General features: G+C 37.9%; 1 protein-coding gene across 1 annotated transcript; it reads right to left on the bottom strand.

The window, feature by feature from the left end:
• On the bottom strand, nucleotides 1-16,226 carry mef2b (myocyte enhancer factor 2b). The gene is made up of 9 exons (XM_026912605.3): nucleotides 12,985-16,226; nucleotides 7,299-7,376; nucleotides 6,605-6,808; nucleotides 5,254-5,382; nucleotides 4,674-4,857; nucleotides 3,609-3,754; nucleotides 2,000-2,075; nucleotides 1,445-1,547; nucleotides 1-1,327 (listed from the first exon to the last, which is right to left on the bottom strand). The coding sequence occupies exons 1-9, from the start codon at nucleotides 13,078-13,080 to the stop codon at nucleotides 1,060-1,062; spliced, it is 1,284 nt and encodes a 427-aa protein (XP_026768406.3). The 5' UTR covers nucleotides 13,081-16,226; the 3' UTR covers nucleotides 1-1,059.
• Between the last annotated feature and the right edge of the window lie 87 nt (nucleotides 16,227-16,313).

Genomic DNA, 16,313 nt, shown 5'->3' with positions numbered 1-16,313 from the left:
ACAGTCCACACTAGGACGTGAGTTAAAAGCTGAGCCACATGCTCGGTGACTGATATGTGCTTCCCTCTTGTGGAAAATACAGTGAACAGCCTGAACAGTGGAAGAAAATTCTGGTCCTTAAGCTTTCATAGACAGAAACAGCTCCATATATACTGTAAATCCATATAAATGGTACAAGATGAGCAATAAGGGAAAAAAAATATTATAACTACTATTATTATGCAAAGTATAACTTCTCAAAACAGTAGAAACAGAATTTCATGATAAAAGAAAATAAAATAGCCTTGGTCAATGCAGTTATAAAACAGCTGGATATTGAATTTCGGTACATTTATGTCAATTTTTGCAAAACATATGTACAGTGCTTTTTAAAAACTTATATGAAAATAGATTTAAGAGACATTTCTGGACTACAGTCATGTAACGTTGTGCCCTGTATTTTATCATAATGTTGTGTAGATCCCGGTGTGTAATGGATGTCATATTTCAAATGATTTTTAACATTTTCTTGGCCATCCAATAAAAGAAACATAAACTCAACCAAAAACCAACTAAATGTTATATAACATGCTGCAGTACATAAGCTGCAGTACAGATTGATTAAAAAAATGTTTACAGGCGTCCCTGACAGTTTTTGGTATATCAGGCGAGAGTGGCTTTAGAAAGTCTGGGACGTCCTTTCCAAATTATTCAAAGCCTCAATCAGAAATGGATGGAAAAAAAACAAAAAAAAAAACAACACAATGGCTACTGAGAACATTTAATGTAATGCTGTAATATTTTAGGGCTCTGTTATGAAGCAACTCTCACCACTTTACAGTAATTTCTTATAAACCAGTGAACAGATTGGTCCATACCTGGTCTTGATCAATTTTTCATATCAAAAGACAACATGTTTGGAACAATCAGGTTCAAGTTGCCTTTCCGAATGGAAACTGGAAACACTGTTACGTTAACAATGTACTATACATGTATTTTTCTCATCATAGCTGGTTTTGCACAGTTTGACATTCCAAATAATAAAAGACCAGCTGTTTACACAGTGCTGTGTGTTTGCCGTTATCTCTGCCAGCCATCACCGACCTCCATGTGCTTCAAACTGGGCTCACTCTCCTCCCTGTCCGTGTCCACGTACGGCCCGGGAGGTGGCCGGCTCATCCCGTCAGGACCACCCACTGGTGAATGATGGGAAGAAGGTGTGGCCGGGGAGAGCGTGTGTTCAGGAGAGGCACGCTCTGATTTGATGTTCAGGTTGAGGGAGGAGAGAGGTGGAGAAGAGGGGGAGGAGCCTTGGGAAGAGTAAGAACAGCCTCCACCTGTGGACATCCTGTACATAGAGACACAAATAGAACATAACCACTGATCATAGATGTATATCCAGATTTAACTCAAACATTCAGCGTATTTTCTGCTCGGCACTCTAGTGAAAATCTCATTCTCTCACCCTGTGTGGATCACAGATGGCTGCGGCTCCTGCTGTGTGAGAGGCTGCCAGGTGTTTGCAGAGCTGCGCTGAAACCCCACTGCGTATCCTGGGTGGCAAAACTCTTTAGAGAGAGACAGTATACCATCACTGCTAAGAGCCGCAGAGTTTAGAAGGTATGAACATTGATTTGAAGAGAACTGGGTGTTTACTGTAATTCCATATAAATGGTACAAAATGAGCAATAAAGAAGAAAATTATTATAACTACTATTATTATGCAAAGTATAACAGAATTTCATGATAAAAGAAAATAATATAGCCTTGGTCAATGCAGTTATAAAACAGCTGGATATTGAATTTCAGTATATTTATGTTAATTTTTGCAAAACATATGTACAGTGCTTTTCAAAACTTATATGAAAATAGATATAAGAGTCATATCCGGTCTACAGTCATGTAACGTTGTGCCCTATATTTCATTATAAAATTGTGTAGATGCCGGTGTGTAATGGATGTCATATTTCAAATGATTTTTGACATTTTCTTAGCCATCCAATAAAAGAATTATGTTTACCTGAAGTCCCATAATTCCAGGGTTTCCCCATGGCCATCATGTGGCCTCCAGAGTGCATGCTCTGATACAGCGCTCTCTGATACACAAAGAAAGCAAACACATTTAGAGTACTTTAGAGCTGAGTAATGATATGTCAAGGGTGTTTAGTAACACTAATAAGGCTTATCTTGAGTATCAATCCTTTAGTGCCTGCTAATGTCCTAGAAGCTGATGTTTAGGGTACAGAGCTACTTTAGTTTTGCACTGGAGCTACAAGGCTAATGTAGCTAACAAGTAAGGGAAGCAGTTTAGCATCATACAGACTGCATGTCTAAATTATTACACACTAGATTCAGAAAGCAGAGCTTGCCTCAGTAGCACTCAGTATTACATGTGTACAGTCCTGTACAATCTCAGCTCTTTTTAGCAAGTCAAATCATTTGGTTCAGCTCACCGCAAAGAGTCGACTCTGTCAGCTTATTGCTGTTTTTCTTTTCTAAACCGGACAGTTTGCAATATTTAGACCTATTTATGGCTGTTTAATGAAATTTTACTCTATCATACAATGAACAAAATAACTATAAATAATTCACTTGACAGAGTCAAACACACACCTCTCCAGATGTTAGAAAGAGGTCTCAGTAGAAGTGTTTTGATTAAAATACTCTGCAAGGGTAACACCACTGCCTACATCTTTTAAAAAAAAAAAAAAAAAAAAAAAAAAAAAAAAAAAAAAAAAAAGCTCACATATGCTAGTCGGCTCTCATTTACTCAAATGAACTGGCTAAAAGGGCAAAGGACACATCACAAATTTAGACAGTTTATCAGATGTAACTATCAGATGGACGCTTCCATTACTTTCAGCTCTATGACAAACTAAAGCACAAAGGGAAGAAACCAAGCATGTTTTACATTTATAGATTTATACACATATAGTACATTTATACAAAAATATTTATTATGCGATTATGTAAAGAAGACTAAACGACTGAGCGTGTGATCAAAGTTACTTCCCTGAAGTTGATTAATTTCCAATAGCAGCATGCCCTGAATTGTTTTATTCCTCTTATACAACAGCAACTTCTCAGCTAGTACAATCTTTTATTAAAGAATGATGCATCATAATTTTAACTGTTTATAGTTCCAGTAATGATGTGGAACATCCATAAGACAAATTACTTCCTTTAACACCTATGTTATAGGATCTATAAACAGTCATTTCCTCTCCAGCTTCTTTTTATTCCAAGTTTCTTGAAGTTAATAAGCTTGTTACAGTGAAACCAGAAAGCATAAACTCCTCTGTCCTGAAGAGTCACATGTGGCCTACCATTTTAAGACTCTCAAACTCCTTCCATAAATGTTAATAGAGATCTCCTTGCAGAAAACTTCACCATATAAAAGATGATATGCCTTTGTTAAATTACAAAACTGTTTATTATTAGGCCTAGATTATGTGGAGTGCCCACTATGTGAATAAGCTGTTACTATAGAAACAATAACGTATTCGAATGCACTGTGGTATAAATTTTAACAAATGGCTACATGACAGCAACCCAAAAGATCACAGAGAAAAAAAACCTAAAGATTCTAAATGTTTTATATGTGTGATTTCTTTAGCACAATCTCTTACCGCGTTGGTCAGATTGCCGCGGGCTACACCCACTCCCGCTTGGACCTCCCCACGCCGTCCATCATTGGTCAAACTCAGTGGAGGCGGAGTCTTCATATCCAGTGCTCTGCTCAGGTTGCCATGGGAAAACACTGAGTAGCCGAAGCCTTCACCCACGCGCAGACATATGGGAAGTGAAAACAAGATGTGGGTGAACTTCTTTTTCACCCCTATCCACCCACCATCTCAACCTCTCACACTCTCTCTTGCCGAAAGGAGAAGTCATTGTAACAGCTGACCTTTTTCGTTCAGTCACATCTGTATATATGGTGGTACCAGCAAGAAGTGTCAAATGCACCCTAGAAACATTCAACCTGCACTACAGAGTCAAGAAAAAAAAGTTTAAAAATGTAAACTCATGTCTAGAGCTCGGTGTACCAGTTTAATATCTCACAGGTTAAACTGAAGGCCACGTTAGCCACCTTCCAAACATAGCACCTCAGCAAACACTGAGAGGTGGACTCTGACCACGTGGTTTGCTCTGTGGATGCGTGTACTTTACTACTAATAGCAGTGGAGGGGTTTATGTGGAGGCTGCTTCAAGATGTCCAGCAGGTGCAAATTTCTGCATAAAAACCACAGCCTCTGCCTTCAACTACTGTTTCACATGTGATTTCGTGAGAGTGTGTGCATGAGTGTGAAGAGGTGCTGTTTCATAGCTGTACTTCCTGTGTGCAAAGTGCAAAAATCATGGGGGTTATAAGCCCTAATACCTCATTAATGCATACATAGTGTTTATGCAAGCGTGTCAGCATTCATATTAGTTCCACAGACAGTTATAAGTATCAGGTGAATATAGAGACAAATTATGTAAGGGCTGATATTATACCAGTTATGAAAATATGAGAGGGACGATGCATAGAGTCATCAGTGGGGGTGTATTATGTTTTCCCTGCACCCCTTGTCAGAGACCCTTGCTGATTATCTGAAATAGTTATCGGTTGATTTCTAGTGTTGAATCTTGCCATTTTGGAAATGAAATTGCACTTGTGAGAGGTAGGTATTTAATAAACATTCTCTCTTCACCTGTGTGTGCGCCCATGAGTGCGGAGTGTGTGTTGGCTCCGGGAGGACCGGCAGATCCAGGCCTAGAGCTCAGAGGTTTGAAGGATGAAGGTCTGTTTGCTCCCAGATTCGCGTTCGATGGGTAACCATTCTCACAGCCAACACCCATTAGCATCTGAGCCTCTGAAGGAAGGATAGAGGGAGCCTGTGAAGGAAGAACAGAGTGTCTAACACTCACTTAAACTATAATAATATCTTAAGCTGGATGATTGTTGGTCTTTGAAGACCTCCATCCAGAGAGAGCAAATTTGGCAAAACACTAATAATATGTGCTTTAATGCTTTATGGCAATTCATACAGAGATGCACTGAGACTTATGAATGAGGTGTTTTATAAGCAACAAGGCTCTAAAAATGGCCAAAATATAGCCAGTATATTCTGAAATATATGTCAGTGCATGGAATGCATTATGGAATAAAACACAGTGTAGTTGTGGATTATATGGACATAGACAATTCTATTTAACTAATTGTTGGTTAACACAGCAAATCTGTGTCTAAAAAGAAGTTTTGGAATTTAAAAATGTTTTGATCATACTGACATAGTAACGTTGCCTGGAGATGGAGAGATCCATGCCCTCATTCAGCAGATATTTCTCCTGGCCTGTCTGCATGCTGTCCTCATGATCAAGCTCAGCTCCCTCCAGGCCCAGCCCTTTCCTACGTAAGGTCTTCAGCCATCAGTGACCGGAAGACAGGGCAAAACATAGAAAAAAATTGTTTCAATTACAGATTACACATACAATGTTTACCTCAATGTAGTATTGTGATTTTAATTTCTCCAATAACACTTAATGAACTCATTCACGTACACTCTTGAATTGCCGTAACAGACATATAGCTGCCACGAGTGTAAGCTCATGTGTACTGTATATCTGTGAAGGGTTTCAGTCTTCCAGACCATGTGACATGTCTTGTAGTAGTGCATCCAATTGACTGGATGCGTTATAATACAATACAATTATAAGTTAGATACAGTAAATCCAGATTAAAAACATATTTGTTTAACTTGGTATACTCTTGGAATCTAGTCTTGAAACTTATTTTAAATAGAAATATTAAATAATAATAATAATAATTTCATTAGAGATTAGATTGAATTCTATATTGAATTTAGTTCTTTGATGCGTCATACCACAGTGGGGTTGAACTCTCGAATCTCTGATTTGTTTCTATAACAGCAGTTCTGATAGTAGTTCTGGCTTCAAGGTTTATATTAACACTCATTCTAATACAGTATTATGTTTATAGTAACAACAGGTCCTTTTATTGACTGACACTGCACATAAAAGGATTAAAAAACGTATGATTGTGGACATTGTGAAATTGTCTTTGACAGAGAAAAAAAAAGAGTCTGGTCAGAGAACAACTATTTATACCAGATATATCACAAGTGATAACAGGAACTAACTCGTTTCAGAGACGCTCCACAACATTAAATGTAACTATAAACATAAAAAGTATGACATACCATTGTTTAATAAACTTTAGTTATTGTTAGCGCTGCCAAACTGCTGAAGAAGTGGAATAAAACACTCTGGGATGTGCTTTTATAGGAAAATTATCAACTTTGGGGTTGACTATTTTCCTATAACAGCACACCTTATTGTGTTGTATTCCTTAATTTTCGTAAAGACCTTGTTTAACTATCTAATCTTTTGTATGTAAGGCACAAGTGAGATTTTGAACTCAAAAATGCTATATTAATGAAGATTATTATCATTGTTATAAATCCACACATTAACTTTTATATACAGCATGATAATACTTATGGACTATACAAGAACATTTTATTCTGTTGGCTTTCAGCTAAGGATATTATTGCGTATATTGTACTCAACATATGTATGGATGTATTTATAAAGGGAAAAGTTGAGGGCAGGCTGTGTGTACCTCCAGAATGTCAGTGTTGGTGCGGCTCTCGTGAGGCTCGCTGTACTCAGTGTATTTGAGGAGCACTTTGTCCATGTCAGTGCTGGCGTACTGGAAGAGACGATTGGTGCTATTGAAGATGATGAGAGCAATTTCACAGTCACACAGCACACTCAGCTCGTAGGCCTTTTTCATTAGGCCAAACTTACGCTTGGTGAACGTCACCTAGAGAAACCACAGACAAGGGGGTCACAGGGCTTTTCGGTTTTACTGAGAGCTGGCAGACTTCACACTGCTGCTAAGGAGAATCTCTACCAGCTCTCAGGGCACAACTTTCAACTTTAAGTGAGCAATGTAGTGAATCTGAATTTCCCTGAAGATTACAGCACAAAATCTTAAACTAGATTTGATTCCATGCCATGATAGAAACTAGACTACACTTAAGAGACTCTTCAGTTTAATGCAAATGTTTGTATACCCTTAGAACAAATTAAAGACAAAGAAATGTAATTTATACCAGCAAGACATTTTCTTCAGTTATCATAAATTCAAAATATGCATGTTCAAAATATTAATAGCAGAATAAATATGTATACCATGGGTTTGTAAACTTTTGCCTTGGACTATATGTCATCTTTTATGTATGTATGTTCTCAGTGGAAAAAATTGATAGCACAAGGGCCATCAACCGTGATAATCAGTAACACAAGCATACCTGGCGGTTTCGTTGGTCAAGAATCCGTGAGATCTGTATTTTCTTTCTCCCCATGATGTTCTTTTCCAGAGAACGGTTCTGTAAAAATATCAAATCTTAACTCAGATTTTTTCTGTGTCCTGTTTGATGCTCTGGTAAACCCAATAAGGTATTAAGTTGGGCAAAATTTCCCAAAATTATTATTAGATCATTATTAAATGATAACGCAAGCATCGTATTCCATCTCTCTTATGATGCTTTCGGAAAATCTGAGCAACATTTCCAGTAATCTTTTATTTGAATATAACAACAGAAATTATTTAACAAACATGAAAAATGCAATATTATTAGGTCCCATATATCTTGATTACTCAGTCCCATATGTCTTATCAGGCACAGAGTATTGTTTGTACATTTCATAACAAATCGGATGGGACATGGTGTTTGGTCATGATGCAAGTAGTCTCACTGCCCCCTCCCAGGATAGGCAGGTGTTTATGTACACCCCCGAGAGAAAGGGGGCTAAAGTTAGTGCAGACTAACGCCCCCAAAGTCTGAGCTATCCCAGTGTGAGTGTCCGCATTTCCACTGGGCATGGGTTAAATATATGCCATCTCCATTTAAAGGAGTTCAGCAGGCAGGGCTGCAGCCACCGTTAAAATAACAGCACGTCTCAGTGCGGGTTTAGTTCCTGTCCGCCCCCTGTTCTCCCATGAGCAAACTGTACACAAACAGTGGATCCGAAGGGGTAGGGTAAAAGTGTAAGTTTGTGCACTGAGGGACTGAAGACAGCAAAAGACACAGAGAGAGAGAGAGAGAGAGAGAGAGAGAGAGAGAGAAAGAGAGAGAGAGAGAGAGAGCGAACCGAGAGAGAAAGGTGTCTGGGAAATTGCATCATGAGGACATTGTATATACAGTTAATCTACACAGACTTCTTCTAAGTGTTCTTAGCTTCCTAAACAAGTTCTATTTGGAACCCACTCTGATAGGGAACCCTCAATTGTAGGGTTCTGCATAAAACATCTCTCAGAGGAACAACCATAGAATCCTTCCTATATTTAACATTTTTTCTCTAACAGTGTAGTAAGTGACAGATTAGAGTTGGGTGGTGAAACTCAGTTCTTGATACTATAGAGGGGGAATGGTGGTGCAGCAGGTATTGTTGCCGCCTCACAGCTCTAGATTCCCCAGTTCAATCCTGAGCTCAGGTTACTATGTGTGTAGAATACGGCATGTTTGTGTGGGTTCTTCAGTTTCCTCCCACCTCCCAAAAACATGCATGTAGGTAGCCTGGCTACACAAAGGATTGAATGAGTGTGTGAAAGTGTGGGTACCGACATCCCCTCCAGCTTTATCCCCCGTGTTCCCGGCAAAGGCTCCGGATCCACCACAACCCTGACCAAGATAAAATGGTTACTGAAGAAGACTGAATAACTGAATGAATGTTTGAGGCCTAGTTAAGAACACTGTAATAGTGCAATAATCTAGTTTATTTGTAATTATTTTCCATATATTTGTACAAAGAAACAGTGATCCGTACAGTATATGTAGATCCCTTAAGGGTGTATGCATGTAAATTTTTTATGTAGAACCTACAGCTGATGGTTTCTCTGTCAGAGGGAGGAAGAGTACCAGGTTCAACACATTTAGAAAGCTAATACCATTAACCATCCAAAGATGTTTTTTTTTTTTTTTGAAAATAGTACATTCATAATTGTGGTTCATGGTTGACCTAATATTTCCTAACTAAATATCTCTAAACTTGCCTCACACTAAAATCTAAAACCTGGATTCTTCAGCTTAGATCCTTAGGACATTTAAAAGTTCTATGTACTGTAGGACCATTCAACTGAGTGTTTCTATCAGAAAGGGTTCCAAGCAGAAACCTCATATAATTAAATTATTAATTATGTGAACACCCACTATATATATATAGTGAGAGTGCCCTTGTTGGTCCCAATCCATGCTGGTCCCATTTTTAAAATGGTTGTATTATTAGTTGATTTGTTTCTCTCTGCACAGAGGCTGTTATGTAGCTGAAGGAATCTATCTGCTAATGCAAAAAAATCTCTGAGACATCCACCACTGCTTCCCTCCGGCCTCTCATATTAAACATGTTTGACCTCGCTTATTTTTAGTACTTCTAACTCAATGGTGAGCGGATACAGTGCTGCGGTTCCCATGACCCAGCAATGCCCGCTTCCCTCTCGCCCACTCCTGGCACCCAGGAGCTCGAGGAATCCAGAGGAATCCATATCTTGCGCCATTCTTACCTTATAAAGCAGATGCTGGCCTATGCTGTGTAGAGCCTAAATGTTCACGCCTATTCATTTCACAGGTGACTGCGTGCTCACACTGGACAGTTAGTGCATACAGATATGAATAGAAATGCAGGGAAGTGGTCTTTCTGACAAGAGATCTCTATCACAAACCTCCACATCTGTCGCTTTAAATCCTAGTTCCTCATATTTGCTAATGCATCAGTAAAAGGGTACATTCATAATCAGGGCTATACATCAGTGCAAGTGCAGCTCAATATTCAGACTTTGAGCCAGGCTTAAAATCATGTAACATATTTTGAAATCCTAATATATAGCTGTCTTACCAAAGTTAAATTGTGAATGGAGATGGCTTTTCTTTTCAAACATTGTACCAATTAATTACATTTTGAATTTGAGGAAATAAATGCAAAAAAATTTAAATGTAAAAAAAAATGCAAAAATGTTAGTTTGGCTGACTGAAAATTTCATAATTTTTTTTTCTCTAATGCTACAACATGACAATGTAGCGTGTTGATATTAGTATTTTGTAACACTACAGGTACACTTACTTAGGTTCTTTTGCTTGTTCCTCAGCAAGAACTTAACGGTTCTATATAGAGCTGTACAGGAGTCAAACCCCTTTAGGAAATTAAGAACCCTTAAATATCCCAAGAACCCTTTAATAACATTTTTTTCTAAGTGTACACCAACAGGCAAAGCTTCAATTTGAATTAAAATGAAATGTCGATGAAACAGAACTTGCGTAAGTTTTGTACAACTTCTAGAATGGCTTTGAAAGACTCACTTTAATGAAAGCAGTGTAAGCACCAATGCAGAAGTCTGAACAAAAATTCCTGCATCTCTAACACTATATTTGAGGCTTTATCATCCAGTTATTCAACCCTTGCACCTTTTTGTTTGCCTCCGCTTCGTAGCCTTTTAGCGGCACTGCTTCCTCTGAAGACTTCCCAAAGGTCAGACAGTGGAAAAGAAGACACGCAAACATAGAGGAGCTTCAGCACCACAGCGTGTCTCTCCCAGAGGGACCAGAGGAGACTAATTACTAGGACTGTCATAGGAATAACACTGCCTTAGAACCAACAAAAAAAAAAACAAAAACAGTTTCCTCATGGCCTCTCCTGCAGCTCCTGCAGCCCATAGGCTAAACTAGTGGAGAAAGCAATTTACATAAACAGTAAAATTACTGGCTAGGTTATAGCAACTAATCAGTAATAAATTATAATACTATAATGGTCTACAGAGTGGAAGGTTTTGTCCTGGATAATATTAGTTAATGTTTTAGTATGTTCTTGTGTATAGCTCGAAATGGCCTGAAAGGCATGATGTCAGAATTAATAACTGGATATCCGTGGATCAATTTGGTTAATGTTGTATAAAATTGTTGCTTTTCTAGCATAGAAAATATTAATTATAGATCATTTTAGTCTGTCATTTGAAATCATCAGTCAGACAGCTAATCAGGTATCAAATGTTCAGCTCCTCAGAGACACAGTTGAAATGAGAAACTAAACTTGGCCAGAAATAGCAACCTAGACTCCCATTTGCATATGAAATACATACTTCCAAAATGCTGGTGCACAGATATGACTGAGACAGAGAGGAGAATGAGATAAATACCTCAAAATGTTTATGGGAACCATGGAGCAATAAACCATAATGTTTTTTGGCAAACATACATAAATGCTTGATGTGATAGGAAAAAAAAAAAGAATAGGGCCTTACCTGTTTCCTAAGGTGTCTTTATTTTGACTGGTACATGTTTCTTTAATGATTTATATGTCCTTGGTGCAGCTGGTATAATTCTTATTTCTACACATCATCCCCTTAAACACCCAGGAGCTGTCAGTGTGTCCAGATTGACATTCCTCACTCTCGCAACTATATACACTATGTGACCAAAAGTATGCGGACACCTGAACATCACGCCCATGTGGGTCTTCCCCAAACTGTTGCCACAAATTGGTAAGCACTCAAATGCTTAGAATGTCTTTGTATGCTGTAGCATTAAGATTTCCCTTCACTGGAACTGAGAGGTCCAAACCTGTTCCAGCATGACAATGCTCCTGTGCACAAAGCGAGGGCCATGTAAACATGATTGGAGTGGAACAACTCGGGTGGTCCGAGCCCTAACCTCAACCCCACTCAACACCTTTGGGATGAACTGGAATGCTGACTGCACCTCAGGCCTCCTCACCCGACATCAGTGCCTGACCTCACTAATGCTCTTGTGGCTGAATGGGCAAATCCCCATGGCCACTATGGCCATGTTCCAAAATCTAGTGGAAAGCCTTCCCAGAAGAGTGGAGGCTGTTATAACAGCAAAGGGGGACCAACTCTCTGTTAATCCCCATGGTTTTGGAATGGGCATGTATGGGTGTGATGGTCAGGTGTCCACATACTTTTGGCCATATAGTGTACCTTTTGTATTAGTTTAATTTAGCTCAAAGTAGTTACTGAATAATATGCTTTAATATGGGGATCACTGTGATTCCCCCAACTCTCTTTGAGATCTTCTTCAGATAGATTAATGATACGATGTTGTGGAGAACTTCACTCAATGGAAAAAAATCATCAGCTAATAAAAAGTGCCCTGGTATTCATGATATTTAGTAATACAATACAGACCAAACTAAGACAATTTGCACAAGTGGCTGTGGTCTGCAGTCATTTATACAATTGACACCACTTTACATGATAAGACGATGTGTATAAAGAGACATTTTGCATTAATTGTCATCAGCACTTTACAAAGCCTTATGATGCACAATAAAGCCTTTATGAATAAAACTGAGTCAAAGGGAAAATCTTAAAAAAAAAAAAAATCTTAACATGAATATTACTTTATTTGTCACATGCTCTTTTCCTACTATTACATATGACCATAAATATATACATATATTTTCACATCCTTGGCCTTCTATACTGAATATTTTTATCACCTGAATTTCACAGTTTTACCAGCAAATATATTTATACTTGGTGGCTTATTTCAACTACTTTGTCAATACTATGTTCATTACCATTAACAGCCAGAAAACCAGTCTCTAACTGGTGGACAGAAACTTTGCATCAAAAAAAAAAAGAAACTCCGCATCAATATGTTTTCCAGTCTGGAAGGTGGCAACATTCCTTTCAAAACCATGGCTCTAAAATAAGTAACTAAAGCATGTCAAGACTAAGACATTACAAAAGCTGAGCTCCATTCATTTGGACAGAACTCTGAGTATTAAATGTAGTTTGGCTAGGGCTTTGGTTATGCATGCTTCTTATAAGTAGCATAATTCAATTTTGAATAAACAGTTTCCATAGTGAGACTGAGATATAAAGTCACAAGCAAAGGTCATGTGCTGCCTATGCTACTTTACAAACATATAATCAGTAAAGTCTTTTAAAAAACAAAACTTTAATTAAGATTTAAATCTCACCTGATGCTGATATGTTGAACAGTAGAGGACAATCAGCAGCTCTGTGTCTTCAGCTCTGTGCTTTACTACTGTACACTTCATCCTCCAGCTGTTCATACACTAGCATCTGCTTTAAAAGTAATTAGCATAGCTCCGCCCACTGACCACACCATTGGTTGAAAGTGACTTCACTCATGCACCACTTCATTTCACTCTGATGCACTCTTTTGTCTGAGAAGACATGCAGAAGCTGTTACTGGTTGACAAAGTTGTATAAGGTCCAGACTTTCTTTTCCTAAATCATTCTTACACATAAATTAGTGTTAGAGAAGAAAGAGGAAGCATCACCTGTTGCTTATTATTATTTATTAGTTTTTATTTAGGAATTTTTTTTATTACACTGTATCTTTGCACACACTTTCAAAAACAAGCTCCTGTTGCACAAGCTGATTTTTAAAAAACTGCATCTGGGAAAATAATATATGTCATATCAGATCAAGAAGGAAAAAAAGTCATTAGTAGGGTTAGAACTGAAAATGAGAAGATCAAGCAAACAAGAGGACAACTGAGTATCCAGGTTTCGATCCAGTCACACATGGATTCCATCTCTTGAAAGGATACTGTAGACAAAAATTCTTCAACACAAAAGGAACTGAAAATAGGGCTTAGAAAACCATGTTATAGAAAGATTGTGGGAAGATGGAAATGTCAGTGGGACATTAGCTCACACCCTCAGTAAAAATGATCGGTGGTTGTTGAATTAATTTGTCCTGATTCTTTATACTCAACTAAAATAGATGAGGAGAAACTGTAATATAAATATAAATGAAACAGACGACAATATAGACAATATAGCAAAAAAAAAAAAAAAAAAAAAAGACTTCCCTCTTTCAGTGAAAAGGTGACAAGGATATTGCACATTGAGCTCTCCTCTTTCTCTCTTACATACACACAGTGATGAGGGCTCTCTCTGGGGAAATGGGGTTACATGTCATCTGATGCAAGACAAAGCAACCTCCTGCTAAAAGTCCCAGAGCAACAGGCCCGCGCTGCACACATCTGGATTCCCTTCAGTCCAGTAGAGAGTCAACACTAGAGAATCCTTACCTGTAAAGGGCTTCATGGGGGAAAAAAATCTATGTGGCTGGAAGAGAAAACAAAACAGCATCGCACAAAGGTTGATTCACTAAAAGTTTTTTGCATGCCCTAGAAGGTGTAAAGCACATCAACCCTGAAAGTCAGCAAAATGCAACTGGGCCCATAAAAGCCAATAGGTCATATACTATATGAACTGTAATTGTTCCATAATGGCCCACTGACAGATTAGACTTCTGCATTGACACGTTATAACCAGTTGTTTGGCACTACACAAAGAAATTACAGTTAGGCCAGGCCTCACACTCAGTGAGGGAACCTTTGGAAAATGCACTTTTTTTGTTTTCCTGAAACTTCTCACTTCTGCTTTTGACAACATCAGTGGCTTTGATGTTTTTGAGCATGTGGTGGGCCTGTTGAATTCAGAAATAGCTTCTCTGGCCAGTATGCATATGTTCAAGCGATTCTTCGTTGTGTATATTTTTTTTTAGTATCAGGCCTGTCTTGCTCCGAACAGTGCAAAGGTAGTCTGCAAGTTCCCACCATTGAAGTGAAGCATTAAAACCCACTTGCTGACCGATTCTGCAAGCTAAGTTTGTCAGAAATAATGAAGACTTATAATGAAGACTTTTCTGACTCATATTCTGACTTACAATGGTTGTCCCACATTAATACAGACAAGGCACTCAGGAAAAAAAGCACTTGTGTATTGCACACCGTATGTAATGTGTATTTATCAAATACATAACTTCAGACTGTATATCCAGAAATATACTTTAGGGTTTGGAATGCATTTTTATTTAAAATCACAGTGTAGCCTAAGCAAAAATTTATGGCATATGTATAATAATACAGATGCTCATGCATAGTATGGTAACATGAGATAAAATGTATTATATACTATGTAATGTAAAATATAGTATATTGTAATACAAATATAATTTGTACTATTAATGGTAACATGAGATAATGTAATATATACTACATAATGTAAAATATAGTATATTGTAATACAAATATAATTTGTATTATTAATGGTAGCGTGAGATAAAATGTAATCTATACTATGTAATGGAAAATGTAATATGTTGTAATGCAAATATAATTTGTATTATTAACTTTCGAGAGGGGAAAAAGACTGCTGAGAGAATGACTGTTTTAGTTGCTACAGTGTGACAGGAACTAATTTGTCTCAGAGACGTTTCACAACATTATAAAATGTAAATATTTATATGGTTATACGATAAACTGATAAAAGCATGACATCACGTTCATTAACAAATTTGAAAAAATTGGAATTGTTGGCAAATTGCTTTGGTATAAGATGAATAAGCAAGAAAACAAGAAAGAAGGCAAGAATGCATGCATGCAAGCATGGAAGCAAGAAAGCAAGCATGCATGCAAACAAGAAAGAAAGCAATAAAGCATGAAAGAAAGTAAGAAAGGAAGAATGCAATAAATCTTTCTCCAGCTGCATTCAGGTGGTCACTGCAGACAGTGAACTAGTAGACCGAGTTGTTTTGCTACTTATGTGTCCACTTACAGCCTACACAGTATATAAGCCCAAAGACTGGGGAGGATACATATCTGTTTCTTTGACATATTAAACACATAAATGAAATGCATCAGTTTTTAAAATTATTATTATTATTATTATTATTATTATTATTATTTAGACTTCACTTCTAAGCCTATGTCGCGACACCATAACCTGCCGAAATATAGGTCCAAATTAATTCTCACTCTATCCTTATTAGAGAGTTATTCAGAAACGGTTCTGATACAAGTTTAAAAAAGTACACTATATGGCCAAAAGTTTGTGGACACCTGAACATCACATCCATATGTGGTTCTTCCCCAAACTGTTGCCACAACGTTGGATTCACACAATTGTATAGAATGTCTTTATGCTGTAACATTACAATTTCCCTTCACTGGAACTAAGAGGCCCAAACCTGTTGCCCCTGTGCACAAAGCCAGCTCAAGAATTTGAGTGGTCTCTACAGAGCTCAGACCTCAACCTCACTGAACACCTTTGGGATGAATTTGAAAGAATATATATATATATATGACTGTGTGCTAAGTCTCCTCACTAGACATCACTAATACTCTTGAGGCTGAATGGGCACATCCCTAACAGTCACACGCCAAAATCTAGCGGAAAGCCTTCCCAGAAGAGTGGAGGTTATTATAACAGCACTTGGGGGGGGGGGGGGGGGGGCGGCGTTCACTGGGCTCAAACAGCCCACGGTAAT

The sequence above is a fragment of the Pangasianodon hypophthalmus genome, chromosome 11, assembly GCF_027358585.1.
Source record: "Pangasianodon hypophthalmus isolate fPanHyp1 chromosome 11, fPanHyp1.pri, whole genome shotgun sequence".
NCBI lineage: Eukaryota > Metazoa > Chordata > Actinopteri > Siluriformes > Pangasiidae > Pangasianodon > Pangasianodon hypophthalmus.
This window is presented reverse-complemented; position numbering and strand designations above follow the sequence as displayed.

Bases quoted from the DNA above. Each gene is read 5' to 3' on its own strand.
- mef2b (XM_026912605.3), bottom strand. From the start codon at position 13,080: ATGAACAGCTGGAGGATGAAGTGTACAGTAGTAAAGCACAGAGCTGAA. The intron at 4,858-5,253 runs GTCAGTATGATC...CTTCCTTCACAG, and splicing joins TCTCCAGGCAACGTTACTAT to GCTCCCTCTATCCTTCCTTC. The intron at 1,328-1,444 runs GTGAGAGAATGA...CTCTATGTACAG, and splicing joins CCATCTGTGATCCACACAGG to GATGTCCACAGGTGGAGGCT.